The 20,469-nt window shown below is 45.4% G+C and overlaps 2 protein-coding genes across 4 annotated transcripts in view; both read left to right on the top strand.

The window, feature by feature from the left end:
- LOC117425379 (tRNA pseudouridine synthase-like 1) overlaps window positions 1-12,466 on the top strand; it is a 52,615-nt gene extending 40,149 nt beyond the window's left edge. The window contains exons 6-8 of the mRNA XM_059001963.1: window positions 8,765-8,819; window positions 11,498-11,660; window positions 12,324-12,466. Coding sequence (XP_058857946.1) covers window positions 8,765-8,819; window positions 11,498-11,660; window positions 12,324-12,355 — 250 coding nt within the window. The 3' untranslated portion in view covers window positions 12,356-12,466. The remainder of the gene's footprint in view (window positions 1-8,764; window positions 8,820-11,497; window positions 11,661-12,323) is intronic.
- LOC117425378 (lysophosphatidic acid receptor 6) lies at window positions 11,749-19,988 on the top strand. Of its 3 annotated transcripts, none has more exons than XM_034042267.3 (3): window positions 11,749-12,273; window positions 16,108-16,541; window positions 18,380-19,988. In XM_034042267.3, the coding sequence occupies exon 3, from the start codon at window positions 18,515-18,517 to the stop codon at window positions 19,469-19,471; it is 957 nt and encodes a 318-aa protein (XP_033898158.1). In that variant the 5' UTR covers window positions 11,749-12,273; window positions 16,108-16,541; window positions 18,380-18,514; the 3' UTR covers window positions 19,472-19,988. The 3 variants fall into 3 exon arrangements, with proteins under 3 accessions (XP_033898158.1, XP_033898157.1, XP_058857945.1); XM_059001962.1 differs by lacking the exon at window positions 11,749-12,273 and adding an exon at window positions 15,640-15,890; XM_034042266.3 differs by lacking the exon at window positions 16,108-16,541.
- The last annotated feature ends 481 nt before the right edge of the window (window positions 19,989-20,469 follow it).

Genomic DNA, 20,469 nt, shown 5'->3' on the forward strand with positions numbered 1-20,469 from the left:
ACTTCACCACTGCGAGCCAGACTGTCACATATGGTGTCCTGCGTGGGACAAACAACGCCTCCAACAGCCGGACCAGGAACAGCAAAGGAAGTTTTCAAATAGTGTTTTTTTGTGTTTGAAAAAAAAAAAAAAAATGGATAAAGTGGAGAGGTGGCATGCGCATCAGAGGGAGTTAAAGGAAGGAGGGGCTACATGGTGCCTCGCCTGCCTGGAGTATGGGCACCTCCCTGAGGTGTGCTCATATGAAGACCCCCTCTTTGTGCAGGCCTTTGATCGAGGTGAGGTGGAGACTGCAGAGGAGTGGATCCACCTGAAGGCCATACCATCGCCGCAGGTGGATCAGGAAACCTGCCTCACCTGCCTCAAAGGGGAGGAACCAGCCCAAATGAGGAAGGTGAGGAGAAGGAGGCAGAGAGGGGGAAAAGTGAGGAGGAAGCAGAGGGAGCCAAGGTGGTGCACCATGTGCATTGCCTATGGGCATGAGGACGAGGACTGCCCAGAGCAGGAGCCAGGGGATGAGGAGCCCGCACGTCCTGCGCCTGAGTGGGAGGAGCCCGCACGTCCTGCGCCTGAGTGGGAGGAGCCCGCACGTCCTGCGCCTGAGTGGGAGGAGCCCGCACGTCCTGCGCCTGAGTGGGAGGAGCCCGAACGTCCTGCGCCTGAGTGGGAGGAGCCCGAACGTCCTGCGCCTGAGTGGGAGGAGCCCGAACGTCCTACGCCTGAGTGGGAGGAGCCCGAACATCCACAGCCCAAGAGGGGGGAGTCGGTGCGTCCACGGCCCAAAAGGGAGGAGTCGGTGCGTCCACGGCCCAAATGGGAGGAGTCGGTGCGTCCACGGCCCGAAGAGAGGGAAGTCGGGGCTTCCACAGCCCTAGGACCCAAGCTGCAGTCCCAAGAGCCAGAAGGGGAGGAGTTACAGGCTCAACCCCCTGAATTTTTCTGGGGGGGAGAAGGGCAGGATGCTGGTGTTCCCCAGCAGCCTCTATTTATGCTGCTGAAGGGAGCACGGCACACACCAGCCCAGCCGCCACAGCAGAGGGAGCCAGCACCGCCACAGCCTCCCTCTGAGTGGCCAGCATCCGCCCCATCGCCACTGCCTCCACCACAGTCCCCTGCAAGAGAGGCAGAGCCGCACCAGTCCCCTGCAAGAGAGGCAGAGCCGCACCAGTCCCCTGCAACGTCAGGAGACTACACGCTGCTCCCACCTCCATCGCCAGGAGACTACACGCTGCTCCCACCTCCACCGCTTCCGTCACTAGGAGCAGAGCAGCAGGAGCTGCCTCTGTCTCCACCACCACCGACCGTCAGGAGCAGAGCAGCAGGAGCTGCCTCTGTCTCCACCACCACCAGGAGCAGAGCAGCAGGAGCTGCTTCTGTCTCCACCATCACCAGGAGCAGAGCAGCAAGAGCTGCCTCTGCCTCCGCCACCTCCACCAGCAGAGGGTGAATGCCTGCTGGTTCCGCCTCAGCCGCTGTGGGAGGACTGCTTTCCCCTCCCACCTCCACCAGCAGAGGGTGAATACCTGCTGGTTCCACATCCACCGTCATGGGAAGGACTGCTCCTGCCCTGCCTCGCACCACCCAGGGATGCCTGCCTCGCATCGCCTGGGGCTGCCTGTTGCTCCGCATCGCCTGGGGCTGCCTGTTGCTCCGCATCGCCTGGGGCTGCCTGTTGCTCCGCATCACCTGGGGCTGCCTGTTGCTCCACATCGCCTGGAGAGCCACCAGCTACAGGGAACGAGGGAGAAGTGGAGCTCCCGCTGCCGCCTCCATGGCCAGGGGCTCCCCTCCCGAGTTCACCTCCCGAGGGTCTGCTGCTGCCGCTGGCGTCGCCTCCTGAGGGTCCGCTGCCGCTGGCGTCGCCTCCCGAGGGTCCGCTGCCACTGCCGTCGCCTCCAGAGGGTCCGCTGCCGCTGCCGTCGCCTCCCGAGGGTCCGCTGCCATCGCCTGGGGTCGCCAGGGATCCTGCTTCGCCTGGGGTCACCAGGGATCCTGCTTCGCCTGGGGTCACTACACTGTGGTCGGAGCCCCACGGAGGGGAGCTGCCGGCCATGAAGAAAGGGGGGGGAGGTCGGAGACCAGCTCCCCCAGCCGCACTTTCGCAGCCGGAGATCATGTGTTCAGAGCCCCACGGAGGGGAACTGCTGGCCGTGAAGAGGAGGGGGAAGGTCAGGAGACCAGCTTCCCCAGCCGCACTTTCGCGGCAGGATAGAGTGTGGAGGGAGCCCCATGAAGGGGAGCTGCCGGCCACGGAAAAGGGGGGGGGAGGTCAGGAGACCAGCTCCCCCAGCCGCACTTTCGCGGCAGGAAATACTGTGGCTGGAGCCCCGTGAAGGGCAGCTGCCAGCCATGAAGAAGGGGGGGGGAGGTCAGGAGACCAGCTTCCCCCGCAGCAATTTCGCTGCAGGAGAAAGGGTGGCCGGAGCCCCACGGAGGGGAGCGGCCGGCCACGAAGAAGGGGGGGCAGGTCTGGAGACCACCCCCAAAAAATTTTTGGCCAGAGGAGCCGGCCGGTGCGCGGGCCTTTGGAACGCTACGGCTGTTTGGGTGGGAGGAGGACATCCCACCGTGGCCGCCACCTTTGGTCCGTTGCTGCCCCTGTTCCTGCGTCGGGACTGCTAATCGGGACTTTGGGGACTAAGGGGGGAGGTGGCCGAAAAGGCCATGTGTGCTGCGCACAAGGGGGGGCATGTGTGGCGGAGTGTCCCGCCCCTATGTATTATTATTTGTATTTTTTTTTACGGCGCGGGTAAAAGTGCCGCGTCTTTTATTATTTTATATTTAAAAACCCCGTGAGGATGCATGGCTGATCAGCTACTGATTATTTAACTAGCTGACAGTCATGCATCCTTACCAAACGCGTGCAGACTCTGGCCGAGGGATAATAAGATAATTACCAACTAGTTAATCCCTCGGCCAGAGTATATAAACCTGCAGCTCTCTGCACTTGAGGTTGGGTGTACAGAGGAGAGTACGGGGAGCGGAGAGAGCGAGTCACATTCGAAAAACAATTGCTAAAACGTGCTGGATTGTCCAGCACGACACTTACTTGTTTGTTTATTCGTTTGGCCCTCGTGCCCTTTTGTTTTGTGTTTTGTTGTTTTGTTTAAATCTTTAGTTTTGTTTGTTATTAAATACGCTGAGTGCAATAGCATTCAGCTTCACCCGCCCATCCACTGTTTTGGTGTCAGTTACTTCCTGGTCCGTGACGTCATCCACTTCACCACTGCGAGCCAGACTGTCACACTGTGGTAATGAAATGCTGCTGCCCTTTGAAGGGCATTGGGGTCAGTGAATGCTCTTTCTTAAGCCTGCCTTTGACACGCACTGTATTTAATGCAGCTCTGAACTGATTGAAATGAAATGTCACGTTCCAGGTGACTGGGTTAAGTGACTGGCCGGACCCAGCTGTCTTTGTCTTACAGTTTTGGACGTGTAAAAAATACTGCGCTGGTATTTTAATCAAAGCAGAGAATGACAAATCTGTATTGCACAACTGAGCTCAAATCTGTATTGCACAACTGAACTCAAATCTGTATTGTACAACTGACCTCAAATCTGTATTGTACAACTGACCTCAAATCTGTATTGCACAACTGAACTCAAATCTGTATTGTACAACTGACTTCAAATCTGTTTTGTACAACTGAGCTGCTAACAGAAGTTTTTATTGCCTTTAAGCCTTTCACCATCCCCAACGCACGCTCAGAACTGCTTTCCCAGCTTCATTACAACTCATCTTTCTAGGGAATTATGCTTTTAATTCCCATCAAACGGTGTGAGATAATCCTAATTAAGATTCAGTCTTGGCAGAGAGTGCAGGGATTTAATTAAGGAGTTTCATTATTGTGCTAGTTTGCTTGAGACAGTGAGCCACTCACAATCATTTTGAATTCTTTCTTGTCTCAATTGATATGACTTGTTTGAGCAGAACTTCCAAACCTGCCTGTGATTGGACGGGTTTAAAACTGAAGCTGTAAATCTGCGGTAAACCGTTTTTCAATAAAGTAGACTTGATTTAGTATAGTATTCAATTACAGTGGTCTACAATTTATTACGATACATGATTACAGAAATCTGTGCAAGATTCTTATAAAATTGGACATTTTCTGTTAAATGTTTAATAAAATACTGTGTTGCTTAGGATTTTCGGTTACTTTTTAGACAATTAAAATATTACAGCCCAAAATACTCCAGGTAAATGTCCTGTTAGTACATTGAAGAAAGTGTGATAGGAGTCACAGAAGAGACCCGTATTGAGGGAACACTTCACAGCTCTTATATTAAAGTGTTCTAGAACACCCTGCAAACGTTTACAAGAAACTCATTCTGTAACATTTACTGTGTCTCGTGTCACCCATTTACTCACGAGCGATCACCAGCAGAAAAATCATTTATAAAGAGCACAGTGTATCCCGATCACACTCCCTCCTGCAGTGTATCCAGATCACGCTCCCTCCTGCAGTGTATCCAGATCACGCTCCCTCCTGCAGTGTATCCAGATCATGCTTCCTCCTGCAGTGTATCCAGATCATGCTTCCTCCTGCAGTGTATCCAGATCACGCTCCCTCCTGCAGTGTATCCAGATCACGCTCCCTCCTGCAGTGTATCCAGATCACGCTCCCTCCTGCAGTGTATCCAGATCTCGCTCCCTCCTGCAACAATGATGCTTTTCTGTCCCCACGATACAGCACTCATTTCAATCAAAGCACCAGCATTGCTGCAGGCGGGAGCGTGAATTACACTGCAATATTTAGATGAAAAAATCTTGCGTACAAGTTGAAACAATGTAATTCCCTAGTTGATTTACAGATGATGTGTGAATAAAAACATCAAAACTATCGGGATTGTGTTGAAATATGTTGCTGCGATCTGGTCAATGCTGGATACAGCACAGGTAAAGCAATGTGTTTCATGTAAACACTGCAGGGGGTCTGGACACTTCAATCTCATCCTGAGTCTTGCTTATTAGTTCCACAGTTTTATTATAGAGATTTACTCAATGTAAATTACTAAGCTTTGAAATGCAGACCCTATGTGTAGCAAACAATGGATGGTGCTCACGATGAGCTGCTAATTTTGCAGCCCCCCCCGTGCTTTTCCCATGTTTACACTATGCATTTACCATAGATTACCATGGTTTGCTGTTTTTTAATATGCTTTACAACAACTTTCTAGGCTTTACAGTGCTTCCCTATGCTTTACCATGCTTTCACTGTCCTTCATTACACTTTGCTATGCTTTTACTATGGGAAACCTTTAAAGGGTTTCCCATAGTAAAGGGTTATATCTGATACCCTAATGAGAGTGTTTGTAATGAGGCTCAGCACAGGTCACACACACTGTCAGATCAGCACAGGTCACACACACTGTCAGATCAGCACAGGTCACACACAGCACAGGTCACACACACTGTCAGATCAGCACAGGTCACACACACTGTCAGATCAGCACAGCTCACACACACTGTCAGATCAGCACAGCTCACACACACTGTCAGATCAGCACAGCTCACACAACTTGTTGGATCACAAAAGATAAATTGAGTATTTGAGCTGGAGAACAATCTACTGAGAAGCTCTTTCTAGCCTGTCCAATATGAAACCCTATAGCTGATAGATGTCTTCCGTTACCATTACAGTTCTGGATCCTCTTAATTTGCTTAATCTCCCTGCTGTGACACAGCTTTGGAAAACTGACAGTAGGTCACAGGTATTGTAATGGTAATTGCATGAAAGAGGATATTGGCTTTAAGGAATCCCCATTCTGTTTATAATCTTTTCATAAATGCAGAGAATGGGCTCAGAATAAAAGGTTCATTCAAATTGCAGTGTGACACATTGACAGGTTTAATTGCATGACTAGGTTAATTCATTGAGACTGACTGGCAGCAGTGTATGGTTTGTAGACGATTGTATATTTTAATGTTGACTGCATAGCGACTTTATTAGGATCTGTGATGAGTAACTCATGTCCTAAGCATTTTTAGGGCCGGTAATAACACAGAGTAACATAAGAATAGCTTTTGAGCACCATATATAGGGCTGGGAGAGTTCAATCAAAATCGTTGTGCATCACTAGGCTGAAAGTGTGTTTTCTTTTGTAAAGAAATAGCTATGCAAGGGCCACAAGATCACTGATCGCTCAAGAGCAGCGATTACTGCCCAACTAAAACCAAACCAATGTGCAGTGTTCTGATTCTGAAAGCTCCAATTTGCTGTGCATGAAGGGGTGAAATGTGAGCCCCAGGTGGAGCCCCCAGTCTGACGCAGACAGCTGCCCAGAATAAATAAGCAGCTCCACTCTGCATCCTCAAGGACCCACACAATGCTTCCTCTACAGCAACCCTTGTGATCCCAGCAGGAATCCATTCAGTACTGCCTTCTGGAAGTGAGTCTCAATGACGAGCAACATGCTGTCCCTAACCTGCAATGCTCTTGCATTTCAATGAGGGGGGACTGTTTTTGTTTGGCCCATGAAAGACAACTATTTTTCAGCAGTTATCCACGTTAAAGCAACTGAACATTGTGGTTAAAATTGCTTTACAAAGTGCAGCAATCAAGTGGTTCATTCAGCAGTTTCCAGAAAAATGTTGCAGGGGCTTTAGTGTTCTGTGAACAAAAAGCATTATAATGTAACTGTGAAATACACACAACACACACACCAACAGAATCACACACACTAACAGAAGCACACACAGATACAGACTAACAGAAGCACACACCAACAGAAACACACACACAGACACAGACTAACAGAAGCACACACACCGAAACACACACACACTAACAGAAACACACACTGATACAGAAGCATACACACAGAAACACACACCAACAGAAACACACACCAACAGAAACACACACACACTAACAGAAACACACAGATACAGAAGCATACACACAGAAACACACACCAACAAAAAACACAGACACATTAACAGAAGCACACACACAGACGCACACTAACAGAAACACACAGACACACACACAGACACAAACTAACAGAAGCACACACACACTAACAGAAACACACAGAAACACACACAGACTAACAGAAGCACACACACTAACAGAAGCACACACACAGAAACACACACACAAAGAAACACACACAGACACAGACTAACAGAAGCACACACAGAAACACACACACTAACAGAAGCACACACACAGACACAGACTAACAGAAGCACACACACAGAAACAGACACACGAATAGAAACACACACAGACACACACTAAGAAACACACAGACACACTAACAGAAGCACACACAGACACACACTAACAGAAGCACACACACAGACACAGACACACACTAACAGAAACAGACACACAGACACAGACACACACTAACAGAAACAGACACACAGACAGACACACACTAACAGAAACAGACACACAGACACAGACACACACTAACAGAAGCACACACACAGACACAGACACACACTAACAGAAGCACACACACAGACACAGACACACACTAACAGAAACAGACACACAGACACAGACACACACTAACAGAAACAGACACAGACACACACTAACAGAAACAGACACACAGACACAGACACACACTAACAGAAGCACACACACATACACAGACACACACTAACAGAAGCACACACACATACACAGACACACACTAACAGAAGCACACACACAGACACAGACAAACACTAACAGAAGCACACACACAGACACAGACACACACTAACAGAAGCACACACACAGACACACACTAACAGAAGCACACACACAGACACACACTAACAGAAGCACACACACACAATCCTCCATCAGTTATTAGACCAAATGAATAACTGCGTAATGGACTGCTATATGGTACACCTATTGCCCATTACCCCAGTCAGACACCGTGCTTGGTGACTATCTTCATATCCCTGAATAGAATTGTCTTTATTTCAAATACATGCAACCTTATAATTTATATCATTTTTCAAACATATGTTAATGAGCAAGCCATCTGAAAAGTGCAGTAATACTTCAAAATGTTATCCGCTGGTGGTGGGGCATTCATTTTACCCTCTCAAAACCCACTAAATATCTATAAAATGTAGCCATCCCAAAGTGAGTAAGAGTTCTGAGGGGGTACAGTGGGCAATGTTCTGCATGTGTTCGTCTTTTCCCAATACTTTGCAGGGATTTCTATTTTATTTATATAAATGTGAGGGGTGTTAACCAGTCATGTTATAATTCTCATAAGCTTGTCAGGGCATTACAATGTGGTTATAATACATCGAAGGTGACATTAACAGGAGTCTAACTGGATATATCAATGTTATCCTGCTGTACCACCACACTGACTATCACATGAAACCAATTACATTCCTGTCATTCCGCTGTGTTTCATGGAAATCATGAGGGCATTTACTGTAGAGACATGCATACCCATCACCACCCACCACCTTCACACACACACACACACACTCACTGCACACAGATTCTAATCATCCATGCATACCCATCCTCACCCACCACCTCCACACACACACACTCACTGCACACAGATTCTTATCATCCATGCATACCCATCCTCACCACCACCTTCACATACACACACTGTCAATGTTAAACTGCTAACACTGTCAATCTTTCAATTCTTTTTTGCTAAGTCTCAGCAGCCCACATAACTTTCCTAAATAAACTGTTTTCAGAACTGCATGGGACTGTACTTTGAAATGATCTCGATCCATGTTTATAATTACAGTTACAGATTTTGTTTCACTTTGTTTTAGGCACATGCAGTACTGGGATCTTACATTCAGAAGTAGATCATTTCTGTATAAACAGGTAAGTATTTTTTTTCTTTTTGGTGAAACAGTGCAGGACTCCAGCTTTCAAATGATCAATATTTCTGGAATCAGTGCGCCCTCTTGTGGTTGTTGGCTAGACTATTTCAATATTATAGTAATTAACAATGTAGTTTGAATTGATTCATTGATGAAGATAAAATTACTCTGTGGTTTTCAAAAAACATTTATCAACCGGAAATGAAACCATATGACAGGTGCAACAGAAAATCTGTATGTATGTACAGTACTGTGGTTCTTCTGATGCGCTGTGTGACGTCATTGTGTTAGCCGGTATCTTTATGAGTAACAATGCATTGACAGTGTGTGGTGTGGATGATGACCGGGGCTCTGGTTGTGGTGGATGAGTGTGCAGATATTGACAGTGTGTTGTGTGGATGATGACCGGGGCTCTGGTTGTGTTGGATGAGTGTGCAGATATTGACAGTGTGTTGTGTGGATGATGACTGGGGCTCTGGTTGTGTTGGATGAGTGTGCAGATATTGACAGTGTGTTGTGTGGATGATGACCGGGGCTCTGGTTGTGTTGGATGAGTGTGCAGATATTGACAGTGTGTTGTGTGGATGATGACCGGGGCTCTGGTTGTGTTGGATGAGTGTGCAGATATTGACAGTGTGTTGTGTGGATGATGACCGGGGCTCTGGTTGTGGTGGATGAGTGTGCAGATATTGACAGTGTGTTGTGTGGATGATGACTGGGGCTCTGGTTGTGGTGGATGAGTGTGCAGATATTGACAGTGTGTGGTGTGGATGATGACTGGGGCTCTGGTTGTGTTGGATGAGTGTGCATATATTGACAGTGTGTTGTGTGGATGATGACCGGGGCTCTGGTTGTGTTGGATGAGTGTGCAGATATTGACAGTGTGTTGTGTGGATGATGACTGGGGCTCTGGTTGTGTTGGATGAGTGTGCAGATATTGACAGTGTGTTGTGTGGATGATGACCGGGGCTCTGGTTGTGTTGGATGAGTGTGCAGATATTGACAGTGTGTTGTGTGGATGATGACCGGGGCTCTGGTTGTGTTGGATGAGTGTGCAGATATTGACAGTGTGTTGTGTGGATGATGACTGGGGCTCTGGTTGTGTTGGATGAGTGTGCAGATATTGACAGTGTGTTGTGTGGATGATGACCGGGGCTCTGGTTGTGTTGGATGAGTGTGCAGATATTGACAGTGTGTTGTGTGGATGATGACCGGGGCTCTGGTTGTGTTGGATGAGTGTGCAGATATTGACAGTGTGTTGTGTGGATGATGACCGGGGCTCTGGTTGTGGTGGATGAGTGTGCAGATATTGACAGTGTGTTGTGTGGATGATGACTGGGGCTCTGGTTGTGGTGGATGAGTGTGCAGATATTGACAGTGTGTGGTGTGGATGATGACTGGGGCTCTGGTTGTGTTGGATGAGTGTGCAGATATTGACAGTGTGTTGTGTGGATGATGACCGGGGCTCTGGTTGTGGTGGATGAGTGTGCAGATATTGACAGTGTGTTGTGTGGATGATGACCGGGGCTCTGGTTGTGTTGGATGAGTGTGCAGATATTGACAGTGTGTGGTGTGGATGATGACCGGGGCTCTGGTTGTGTTGGATGAGTGTGCAGATATTGACAGTGTGTTGTGTGGATGATGACCGGGGCTCTGGTTGTGTTGGATGAGTGTGCAGATATTGACAGTGTGTGGTGTGGATGATGACCGGGGCTCTGGTTGTGGTGGATGAGTGTGCAGATATTGACAGTGTGTGGTGTGGATGATGACCAGGGCTCTGGTTGTGGTGGATGAGTGTGCAGATATTGACAGTGTGTTGTGTGGATGATGACCGGGGCTCTGGTTGTGTTGGATGAGTGTGCAGATATTGACAGTGTGTTGTGTGGATGATGACTGGGGCTCTGGTTGTGTTGGATGAGTGTGCAGATATTGACAGTGTGTGGTGTGGATGATGACCAGGGCTCTGGTTGTGGTGGATGAGTGTGCAGATATTGACAGTGTGTTGTGTGGATGATGACTGGGGCTCTGGTTGTGGTGGATGAGTGTGCAGATATTGACAGTGTGTTGTGTGGATGATGACTGGGGCTCTGGTTGTGTTGGATGAGTGTGCAGATATTGACAGTGTGTTGTGTGGATGATGACCGGGGCTCTGGTTGTGTTGGATGAGTGTGCAGATATTGACAGTGTGTTGTGTGGATGATGACTGGGGCTCTGGTTGTGTTGGATGAGTGTGCAGATATTGACAGTGTGTTGTGTGGATGATGACCGGGGCTCTGGTTGTGGTGGATGAGTGTGCAGATATTGACAGTGTGTTGTGTGGATGATGACCGGGGCTCTGGTTGTGTTGGATGAGTGTGCAGATATTGACAGTGTGTGGTGTGGATGATGACCGGGGCTCTGGTTGTGTTGGATGAGTGTGCAGATATTGACAGTGTGTTGTGTGGATGATGACCGGGGCTCTGGTTGTGTTGGATGAGTGTGCAGATATTGACAGTGTGTGGTGTGGATGATGACCAGGGCTCTGGTTGTGTTGGATGAGATGGTGTGGATGATGACCGGGGCTCTGGTTGTGTTGGATGAGTGTGCAGATATTGACAGTGTGTTGTGTGGATGATGACTGGGGCTCTGGTTGTGGTGGATGAGTGTGTAGATATTGACAGTGTGTTGTGTGTGGCGCAGGTGCGGAGGATGACCGGGGCTCTAGTTGCTGTTGGACAGGGGAGGCTTTCACCCTCAGAGGTGAAGGATCTACTGGAGGCCAGGAATTCTCTAGCCTACCCACAGAATATGATGGCACCCCCAGATGGTCTGTTCCTTCAGAAAGTGGAATATGAGGAAACAGGTGAAAGCTTTCTCACTGCTGCCTGCTAATATTTCCATATGGGTCATTCCAAGTATTACTTGACCTCTGAAGACAATGCTGTGTGTCAGTAATAATACTCCATGAATCTTACCTGTTCTACACTTCTAGTAGAGACTCGGGTCTCAAATGTGTAGTTTTGAAAGAGGTTACAGCAAACATGCATTTTCATTTTTAAAACATAATATCTGGTACTGCGTTTGATTCAAGAAAGTTCTCAGCTTTCATGCCTTATTTGTAGGAATACACTCACTTAGGGAATTTCAGCAGTGTGTTCTGGGTCATGTTACTGGCTGAAAGAACATCAGTCATTAAGGGAAGCAGCTGGTTGATTGAGGACAGGAACAAAGTCATTGAAGGGGTGGGGACAATTTCATCCTCCAGATGAAATGATCCAGGATTTTTTTTTTTTAAGGCCATATTGGGATTAGTGTGGTTGCTCTTGGCTGGACTCTCTCCAGCGCCACAATGACTCTTTGGTGCCGTGGTGATCAGAATTGGACACACTACTCTAAGTGCAGTCTCACCAGTGCATTGCACAGCTTCATCATAACCTCCCTGCTTCAGTCTCTGGAACTTTGAAATGCATCCACACGTAAGCTATTTGATATGAATATTTCTTTATGATGCTCCTTTTCTTCACAGATCTGTTCCCAGAAGCAATGGAAACCGACTAGACGTGATGATCCAATTATTGCACTCCGTAAAAGATGGCTTTATTGTATAAATATTCTACTCTTGAGATTGTGGTTAATATCCTCTAATAAATATCTTTTTTTTATATATCACCTTCTGTAAAATCTTTGTAACTATTTTTTCTTACTTAATCACATTTTTACAGTGGCGGTTTCTTTGTACATACTATAGCAAAACTTTGCATAAACCTCATTAGTTTTGCAGTAGTGAAGCAGCGATTAGGGTGTGGGGGATGGCAGATGCTTTGTTGCAGCTTATTTGCCACACAGGTATTATATCTTAATTACGTTTTATTTCTTCAAAAAGTCTAGGAGATTAGTCCTTCTTAATCCATGTTAGCTTCGCTTACACCCTATAATTGATTTCATGATTTTGTTAGGAGGTAAGGCTGATGGGTTTGTAATGTCCCAGTTTTGTCTTTTCTCAATTCTTATACAGTACTGTGCAAAAGTTTTAGGCAGGTGTGAAAAAATGCTGTAAAGTAAGAATGCTTTCAAAAATAGGCATGTTAATAGTTTATATTTATCAATTAACAAAATGCAAAGTGAGTAAACAGAAGAAAAATCTACATCAAATCAATATTTGGTGTGACCACCCTTTGCTTTCAAAACAGCATCAATTCTTCTAGGTACACTTGCACACAGTTTTGAAGGAACTCGGCAGGTAGGTTGGCCCAAACATCTTGGAGAACTAACCACAGTTCTTCTGTGGATTTAGGCAGCCTCAGTTGCTTCTCTCTCTTCATGTAATCCCAGACAGACTCGATGATGTTGAGATCAGGGCCATACCATCACTTCCAGGACTCCTTGTTCTTCTTTACGCTGAAGATAGTTCTTAATGACTTTCGCTGTATGTTTGGGGTCGTTGTCATGCTGCAGAATAAATTTGGGGCCAATCAGATGCCTCCCTGATGGTATTGCATGATGGATAAGTATCTGCCTGTACTTCTCAGCATTGAGGAGACCATTAATTCTGACCAAATCCCCAACTCCATTTGCAGAAATGCAGCCCCAAACTTGCAAGGAACCTCCACCATGCTTCACTGTTGCCTGCAGACACTCATTTGTGTACCGCTCTCCAGCCCTTCGGCGAACAAACTGCCTTCTGCTACAGCCAAATATTTCAAATTTTGACTCATCAGTCCAGAGCACCGGCTGCCATTTTTCTGCACTCCAGTTCCTGTGTTTTCGTGCATAGTTGAGTCGCTTGGCCTTGTTTCCACGTCGGAGGTATGGCTTTTTGGTGCAAGTCTTCCATGAAGGCCACTTCTGACCAGACTTCTCTGGACAGTAGATGGGTGTACCAGGGTCCCACTGTTTTCTGCCAATTCTGTGCTGACGGCACTGCTGGACATCTTCCGATTGCGAAGGGAACTAAGCATGATGTGTCTTTCATCTGCTGCAGTAAGTTTCCTTGGCCGACCACTGCGTCTACGGTCCTCAACGTTGCCCGTTTCTTTGTGCTTCTTCAAAAGAGCTTGGACAGCACATCTGGAAACCCCTGTCTGCCTTGAAATTTCTGCCTGGGAGAGACCATGCTGATGCAGTATAACTACCTTGTGTCTTGTTGCTGTGCTCAGTCTTGCCATGGTGTATGACTTTTGACAGTAAACTGTCTTCAGCAACCTCACCTTGTTAGCTGAGTTTGGCTGTTCCTCACCCAGTTTTATTCCTCCTTCACAGCTGTTTCTGTTTCAGTTAATGATTGTGTTTCAACCTACATATTGAATTGATGATCATTAGCACCTGTTTGGTATAATTGTTTAATCATACACCTGACTATATGCCTACAAAATCCCTGACTTTGTGCAAGTGTACCTAGAAGAATTGATGCTGTTTTGAAGGCAAAGGGTGGTCACTCCAAATATGGATTTGATTTCGATTTTTCTTCTGTTCACTCACTTTGCATTTAGTTAATTGATAAATATAATCTATTAACATGTCTATTTTTGAAAGCATTCTTACTTTACAGCATTTTTTCACACCTGCCTAAAACTTTTGCACAGTACTGTATATCAGTACCACATTTGCAATCCACCATTTGAATGATGCATATTAAGGGTACTAAGTCAACTACAGTATCCTAAACTGTAGGTGTGGTTTTCAATGTGCGTAGTACTTCAGAACATGAGGTATAGGGCATGCATAAACAGTGCAGAAAAGAAGGGTTACAGTACTGCAGTGTTACCTAGCTCCCCTTTCATGTGAAGTCTAGATGACTGTGTCTGGGTGCTGTGCAGCCCTGACTGCATTACTGTGGTAGAGACAAAGGGGATGAATACATCCTACATGCTGTGGATTTCCTTTAGTTCTTTCAGCTCAGAGTTTGCATGAAGCTTGTATTACCTATCTTGTGGTCACAATGTGTGTGTCGCTTGATAAGTGCATTAAGACTTCAGTATGTATATTTAGCAGTGTGCCGTGCGTCATATATAGTATCAATGTCTGTCACTGGACGACCATTTCCTTTTCATTGGCACCACATGTTTGCAATAGACTTTGCTCACCAGCAACTACACATTATCAGATCTCTTGATTATCATACTGTAAGACTATTTATACTGTAATAAAGGGTTTATATAAAAACCCTTAGGTGGAGGATTTTTGCATCAATTCCTGTCTTATTCTTGTGTGTCAGGGGTGAGTGCCATGGTGACAAAATCCACACATGGGATTGGGGGCAAGTCCCATTCTGAATCTCCTATGTGGAGTCAAGCAAGCTCTATGACATCGTTTATAATGAATTAACAGACGATCTGGATTCCTCGAGGCTGTGAAAACATTAACCCACACCACATCCCACGAGATCTCTTTGTTAAACACACGGATAGCACGGTCCCAAGACATAAGTAGGCCAAGAGGCTTGTAAGATTTTTTAAGCAAATTACATAATAACATATTTCTGAGATCTACAAGTACAAATTAATTAAACTACTTATTAACAGCCATCAAATGGTTTGTTTCAAATGCTACGCATGTCTTGTGCTTGAGGGATGAAAAACTTGTATGTATAAAGGACGACGCAGCCCAGCGTCCGGAGCTCAGATGCACATCCTACTGAGACCAGAACAAGCTACTCTGTTTGTACTCTATTACTACAATAAACTAGACCTTATTTTTACTACCTTTGCATGTTAGTGATGTGTGTTTTTCTTACATATTGTGTATGTACAGTACATGGTATATAGAGAAGAGGTAATAGTTATTTCCCAGGATGGTATGTTGTCCATTAAGCAGCGTTTCCTTGTCTTTTCTTGCAGGTGGGAGTATAACGTTTTAGGGTATGTTATGTGTCTTGCAGTATCTGGACAGTTTAGAACATTTACAATTGAGGATCATGTAAATGTGCTGTGAGTGGAGTCCCTTATAAGAAAATAAGAAAATTCAGCCCATTACTGCTCTTCCAGTTCCTAGCAGCTGATTGATCTCAAAGTCTTAAAGGATCCCAGTGATTCAGCATGAACAGCGTGGCTTGGGGACCCATTCCATCCCCTCAGCCCTCTGTGTGTAAAGAAAGGTCTTTGTCCTAAAATAAGTCCACTTAATTTCCAATTGTGTCCTCTAACCTGGTTTGAGTTTAAAATATTGGTTAAGAGGTAACTTTGCATTTTTTAAAAAGTCTGTGTGTGTGTGTGTGTGTGTGTTTGTTTGTTTGTTTGTAAATAAATAAATGCATGAGTGCGTAAGATGCAGCATTCTGGTCTCACAGTCCCCCTTATTCTTTTTTGTTCTAGTCTTTCCTTTAATCTTAATCTTGGAGATCTGGCTACTCTTCGCTGGACTGCACCCAACCCCACACAATGTCGTCTTGCACTGCAGGGACTAGATGATGCTAAATGTCTGGAAAGAGCTGTACACCTCCATAGACAGAGTTTATTTGTCAGCAGTAACCTCTTGTTTTTCCATTCCGGGTTCAGATGTTGTAGATGTGAGACTCAATTCATGTGGGCGAGTGTAACCCTTCCTCTTCTGCTCCTCACTTCCTGTCTCTGGTCTGCACTGTACTTGGTACAACTGAGCTGCAGAGTGTTTCCACAGAGGTGAGACGCATGCTCTTTGATGAAAACAAGTCATGGGTGGTGGGCGGCCAGCGATTCTTTAATCTTAATTTGCTCAGTTTTTGCATTGTGGAACCAGACTGATCTCCTTCAATGTGCTCCTCTACCTGGTAAGTGCTTTGAAATGTTCTTACAGGTAACATTTAGCAAGTAGAAACAGTCATGTATGCCTGTATGTGGCATGGGAGTGTTACCAGGCTACCCTTACCCAAGGGTCTATACTGTGGTTCTGTAGTAGGGGTCGTGGTAGTGAAAGGGCAATGGGGTTAGCCTTTGATAGAATGGAACACAGTGTTACAGGACTGTCAGATTTTCTGCTAGGGTTTTTTCAGGGTAATGCACAGCTTCTTTAATGGTATCTTAATGTCATTTTTCCTCTTCTGTAAAGGCCACACTGTTTCTATTCAGTCAGTGAGTTCACATGTAAAACACAGAGCTTGAATCTCGCACGGGTCCTGTACCCAGCCCTGAGTTTCAGATCTAACTCTGAATAAGTGTATTATGAAATGATCAGGAGCCAGGAGTTTGATGTTAAAAATGTTGTTCCTCCTGTGTAGCTGCTCTACAGATCCTATCAGTAACCCTCCAGGTGTGACTCATTCATGAAGTGGGATTGATCGGTTCATTTAGATTTACCAGGGTGCCTGTTTGTTGAAACTCCTGGCACCTGGTTATTTCAGTAATACTGTATACTTAAACTAGGGGAGTTCTGAAGCTCAGGGCTGGCTAGACTGGCTCATGTGAGTTCCAAATGTTTATTTCAGTAATGCTGTATAGCTAAACTAGGGGAGTTCTGAAACCCAGGGCTGGGTAGACTGGATCGTATGAGTTTCAAATCTTGAAGACAGGGAAGGAGGATACTTTCATTAACACCAGAAAACCCCCTTTGACATCAGCCAACTTTTGTTTCTGTTTCAAATGTATTCTCTTTGGGTTTGAAAATCAAATTACACGTATTAAATGCAGCGAGACTGGCGGTCTCAGTTTAGTCTCAAAAAAATGATTTGGACAAAATAGTTGTCAATATTTTAGAAGCTTTTTTTGTTTGTTTCTTTCCTTGTTTGTGCTTTATTTTAGTTTTAGTATTTTACACAGTGGTGGCGGTATGGAATAGGTTACCAAGCCACATTTTTTATGCTGAATTATTAGGATCCTTTAAGAGCTGACCAGAAACACTTCTGGACTCAATCAGCTACTAGGAAGCAGACAGGCACTGGTGGGCCAAATGGCCTCCTCTCGTTCATAATGGTCTTATAGTTGATGTTCTAAGATGGCAGTCTCTGCTTGAGAGAGGCCGGCACTGAATAGCAGGCAGGGAATCCTTACTAGACTAGAACATTACTTTCAATTTCAGTTCTACAGTAACCCAAATGCTCAGGTTCTAGTTTTATACAAAAAATAATAATAAAGTACAGCTGCAGGCAGTTTACACAATGAGAACACTGTCGGTACTTCAGGAAGTTAGGAGGCAAAAAGGCACACTGCTCATTAATACATTTCTGAATACAAAATACAAAGGTTTCTGCCTTCTGGCTTGACTTGATCAAACAGAATTGGTAATAATAACATGTATATAATCACAGGTTTTCTCTCAAATTCAGGAAAGTTATACAATTTGAATGTAGTTCTCTGACATCACTTTGGCCTTGCACTTCATGTGATTAAATGCAATGACTATTTTAAGAAGTATAAAGCCTGTTTTTTGTATCAATTGAATTTAATATTGAAATTAGTGTTCCTTAGAACTTTAATTTGATAGCGTTCAACTGTACAAAATCTATTTAAATTCCCATTCAAAATGATGTTTCTGAAACCAACAAATATTTTTTCACGTATCAATAACGTATAATTAAAACCTTTCTACAGATAGGAGACTGGGTTCTAATACTCGAGAGGAGCTATGCTGTTTGTTGTTCTTTTGAAATGTATTCTCCATTTTTATCTTCAGGAGATTTCCCGGACAGCTTCAGTACAGTGTGCCTGAATGAATCTTGACTAGAAGCAGAGCCAGCATCCTCACACTTCCAGTAATTGAAGTCCACTGCATCATCTGTGAATTACTAGCAGAAAACTGACTCGAAAAATGTCAACTTTTGAAAATGAACCTTGCAACAGAACCACTGCTGACTTCCAGTACTATCTTTTCCCTGTGGTTTACAGCGTGGTGTTTGTGTTGGGAATGATTGGCAATTTGGGAGCTCTTTATGTCTTCATTTGCAAGATGACAAACCACAGCTCTTCAGATGTGTACATTATCAACCTGGCTGTGGTGGACACTATATTTCTGTGCACCCTGCCTTGCAGGATTCATTACCACCTCAACCACAACAACTGGATATTCGGAGACTTGGCCTGCAGGATCACTGGGACTCTGTACTTCACTAATATCTATATCAGCATCACCTTCCTTACATGTATTTGCATTGACCGCTACATTGCTGTGGTGCATCCCCATACCTACCTGAGGATCAAAAACACGAGCCTCACATTAATGGTTAGTGTGTGCGTCTGGGCTGTGGCAGTGTGTATAATGTTGCCTTTGCTGCTTGGTGGTCCACTGGACAGCACATCTGACGGTAACACCACCAGGTGCTTTGAGAACTTCTCATTTGAGGACTGGACTCACCGGATGCAAGCTTACAACATATGCGCTCTGCTGTTTGGCTCTGCGATCCCTTTGAGCATCACGATGATCTGCTACCCGCTGATACTCAAACGCATCTCCAAGATCCCAACCCCCAGCAGCAGAAGGGCCCTCAGCATCATCTGTCTGATTCTCGCCATCTCTGTCACCTGCTTCCTCCCATACAGCATCATCCATCTTCTCTACTACCTCTCCAGGCTTCGTATCATCACCAACTGCTCTTTCCTTCATGGGATATACAAGATGCGGAGAGTCACCATGGCTATTGTCAGCTGTAACAGCTGTCTGGATCCTGTGCTCTATTATTTCGCAACCACGAAATTCAAATGGAGTTTCCTGAAGTGTCTCAAACCAAAGAGAACAGAAAGGGTCTACACCATTTACACAGCTAAATAAATATTTGGAGTGATTGTCAACTGAAAATGAAGATGTTTACACAGGAACATACAGGAAGCTCTGTGTTTATTTCACTCATGAGGAATAAACAGCAAGCTGCTTTCTCATTGCCTGACATGCTTTTCAGCCAGTAACATGCTTTTAGGCAGAAGACACTGCTGAGGTGAAATAGAGGTTAAAGAGTAGCAGATCAGTGTACCTGCAATGAAGGCATCAAGCTGATACATTTCCTGTACTAAAAGGAAAGGTTTGTGAGACCTGCACAACGAATGAAAGGTTTAATTGGCTGGAACCATTTCAAAGATACATTGTAGCTCAATTAGTGTCAGACTAAAGTTTTGTAGTTCCAAACATATTCTTGTGAAAAAAAATATACAAATAAAACCCATTCTAAGCTTCCCCATGTTTGTTTCTTTTTACTTTCACATTGTCCTGCATATAAGAACATTATAAATGGGAGGCGGCCATTCAGATCAGCAATGCTCATCCGGTTCCTAGTAGCTGATTGAGCTAAAAAATGTGTCGTTAGGTCTAAAGGGATCCCAGTGATCCGGCATCAACAACATGACCAGGTAACCCATTCTCTCCCCTCACCACAAATAAAGGCATGCAGCAATGCCTTTCCAGCTTTACTGGCTTCCCAACTTGTTAATCTACATGGACATTTACAAATGCGTGTAAACAGAAAGCATCTCAAATGTAATATGAGTGCAGCAGTGCAGCAGTATATCAGCAAACAAGCGAGCATTTCAATTCTCCTGACATGTACTTTACATATTCAACCCATCTACTGTGAGCTGGGACATGCAGCATGGTAAGAAACACACCACACTGTACCTGCTGAAATCCTGTTGTGCTGAGTCGTTCAGCTCTAATATACACATATTTTACTTACACCCACTTGAGGACGACAGGGGGACAGGTTAATGGTTACACTGCGGTGCACCGGCTGTCATTAGAGAGAAGACATGTTTGAGAGCTCTATTGAGACCACAGGT

Source organism: Acipenser ruthenus, chromosome 27, assembly GCF_902713425.1.
Source record: "Acipenser ruthenus chromosome 27, fAciRut3.2 maternal haplotype, whole genome shotgun sequence".
NCBI classification, from domain to species: domain Eukaryota; kingdom Metazoa; phylum Chordata; class Actinopteri; order Acipenseriformes; family Acipenseridae; genus Acipenser; species Acipenser ruthenus.